This window comes from Limulus polyphemus, unplaced genomic scaffold, assembly GCF_000517525.1.
Source record: "Limulus polyphemus unplaced genomic scaffold, Limulus_polyphemus-2.1.2 Scaffold9226, whole genome shotgun sequence".
Taxonomy (NCBI): Eukaryota; Metazoa; Arthropoda; class Merostomata; order Xiphosura; family Limulidae; genus Limulus; species Limulus polyphemus.
In genome coordinates, this window is record NW_013674836.1 from 998 (window position 1) to 3,270 (window position 2,273).

The 2,273-nt window shown below is 31.2% G+C and overlaps 1 protein-coding gene across 1 annotated transcript in view; it reads left to right on the forward strand.

Moving 5' to 3' along the window:
- Positions 1–1,228: 1,228 nt before the first annotated feature.
- The window catches only part of LOC106475819 (zinc finger protein 35-like), a gene marked incomplete at its 5' end in the record, with an annotated part of 12,152 nt that continues 11,107 nt past the window's right edge, over positions 1,229–2,273 (forward strand). The window contains one exon of the mRNA XM_022379841.1: positions 1,229–1,286. Coding sequence (XP_022235549.1) covers positions 1,229–1,286 — 58 coding nt within the window. The remainder of the gene's footprint in view (positions 1,287–2,273) is intronic.

Consider the following 2,273-nt stretch of genomic DNA (forward strand, 5'->3'; position numbering starts at 1 on the left):
AACTCCAGCACGCATGCTCCCAGCATCATGCGACTTCTGCTGTCGTAACAACATGTTTGTGATATGTCCAATCTTTAGATTCTTTACATTGAATCATAGTAGTCTGTTTTTTACAACAGGTTAACTCTCTCATTTTTAGAAATTATTTTAAAATATGCAATATAACTTAAGGTGGACATTACTTTATTATACCATCATTAGAATTCCTGCCAGTAACCACTGCTTGAACAAAAATATCATCACAAGTATGTTTGACATAAATGTGAGAAACAGTGGATATGACTTTTACATTAAATGAAAGGCATAAGTATTTGAATAATCCAAAAAATTATAAATTCAATGTTTTTTCAAAATGAAAAATGTTTGTTGATGAAAGAATTTAAATGATATTTAAGTTTCCATTAGTATTGTGTTGTCACACTGAACCACCACATTCTTATTAAAACACTAACACCTTACATTTATGCTGTCCATATGTGAGCTACACATTAGACCTTATACTTTTGAGATTTAGTCTTATCAATAAGACATTTTACAAGTTCCAGTCAGAATTTTGACATGAGGTTTTTATGTATCAAGGACAAATTTTTTTTTTAAATCAATCTGCATTTTGAAGATTTAATCAGAAATTTGCTCAATATCAACATTTAGGTCAAATACTTGACTTGGTACGGTTGGTGATGCAGGGATCGAAATATTACATTCTAGCATTTCTGAGGAATTTATCATTGCTGGGGGAAATTGATCTTTTTAATTATATTTCCCGATCGGGAGTGTATGGTTCATCCATATTCCTTTAGTTAGGGCCAATATGAACATGTTGCATGGATTAAATAAGAAAACAATTCACGAGGAAATGCAACTTTACATGAGGGAATATAATCTTCCTTATAGCTTTCCCTCAAGTGAATGTAATTTTGTTGTGTTATTTCTATCTCTGTGATGTACTTAGTCTCATGTGGTAATAGTATTAACATAGTCTCACATTTTACTGGTGCTATAACACGCTTAAAGTAATATTTTTATAAGTATCCTTATAGATGGGCCATATGGAGTTTGTTCCTCAAAAATTAAAATATGTAGTTATTCAAATTATTATAATTTGTGAAAGATAATTTTATTATTTTTATCTAGATATAATATCATCATATGCATAATTGTGTATTTATCTGATGCTTAATAGTTCACTGTTTTGATATTTTGGGAAATAATATTTTTATTTTTACAGGGAGTCCCAAAAGCAAAAAAGCACTAGTGTCTTTGAAACAAGATGCCTTCAAGAAGAGGTGAACAAGCCAGATATTTTTATTTTGGTATACACAAATATAAATTTTGGTTAACTGTTTAGTGTGTGAGAGTTTTCATTCTACGGCCAAGCATATTTAGTTTATACATGTGATATATAACTTTGGTTTAATTGTTTAACACGAGTTATCTCTCTACATACATTATGAACAATCGTTTACACCTTGTTTTATTGGTATGTAGTTTTTTATACTTTGATTTCCCATGGCTACAGATATTTGTGTCAATTGGCATATAGTTTTGTACACATTGTTTTCCCCTAACCCATGACTACTGATACTTGTGTTGATAAGTATATAGTTTTGTACACATTGTTTTCCCCTAACCCATGGCTACTGATACTTGTGTTGATAAGTATATAGTTTTGTACACTTTTACTTTCCATAGGCCAGGCTATTGATACTTGTATTGATAAGCCATAAGTTTCATACAGTTAGACTTACCATGGCTACTGGTACTTGTGTTAATAAAGAATAGAGTGTTAACTCAAGTTCTCTAAACCTTATCGCCATGAGTATCTTTTACTGTGCATGACACAAAGTTTAGAGACCACTAACTATACATGAGTAGGTTGATAATGCAAGTTTTGTTACAGTTAAAACTGCTAAGGTAGAGACTGCTAACTTTACATGAGTAGGTTGATAATACAAGTTTTGTTACAGTTAAAACTACTAAGGTAGAGACCACTAACTTTACATTAGTAGGTTGATAATACAAGTTTTGTTAAAGTTAAAACTGCTAAGGTAGAGACTGCTAACTTTACATGAGTAGGTTGATAATTCAAGTTCTGTTACAGTTAAAACTGCTAAGGTAGAGACCGCTAACCTTACATGAGTAGGTTGATAATGCAAGTTTTGTTACAGTTAAAACTGCTAAGGTAGAGACCGCTAACTTTACATGAGTAGGTTGGTAATGCAAGTTTTGTTACAGTTAAAACTGCTAAGGTAAATTTATCATTCCTAGAAGTT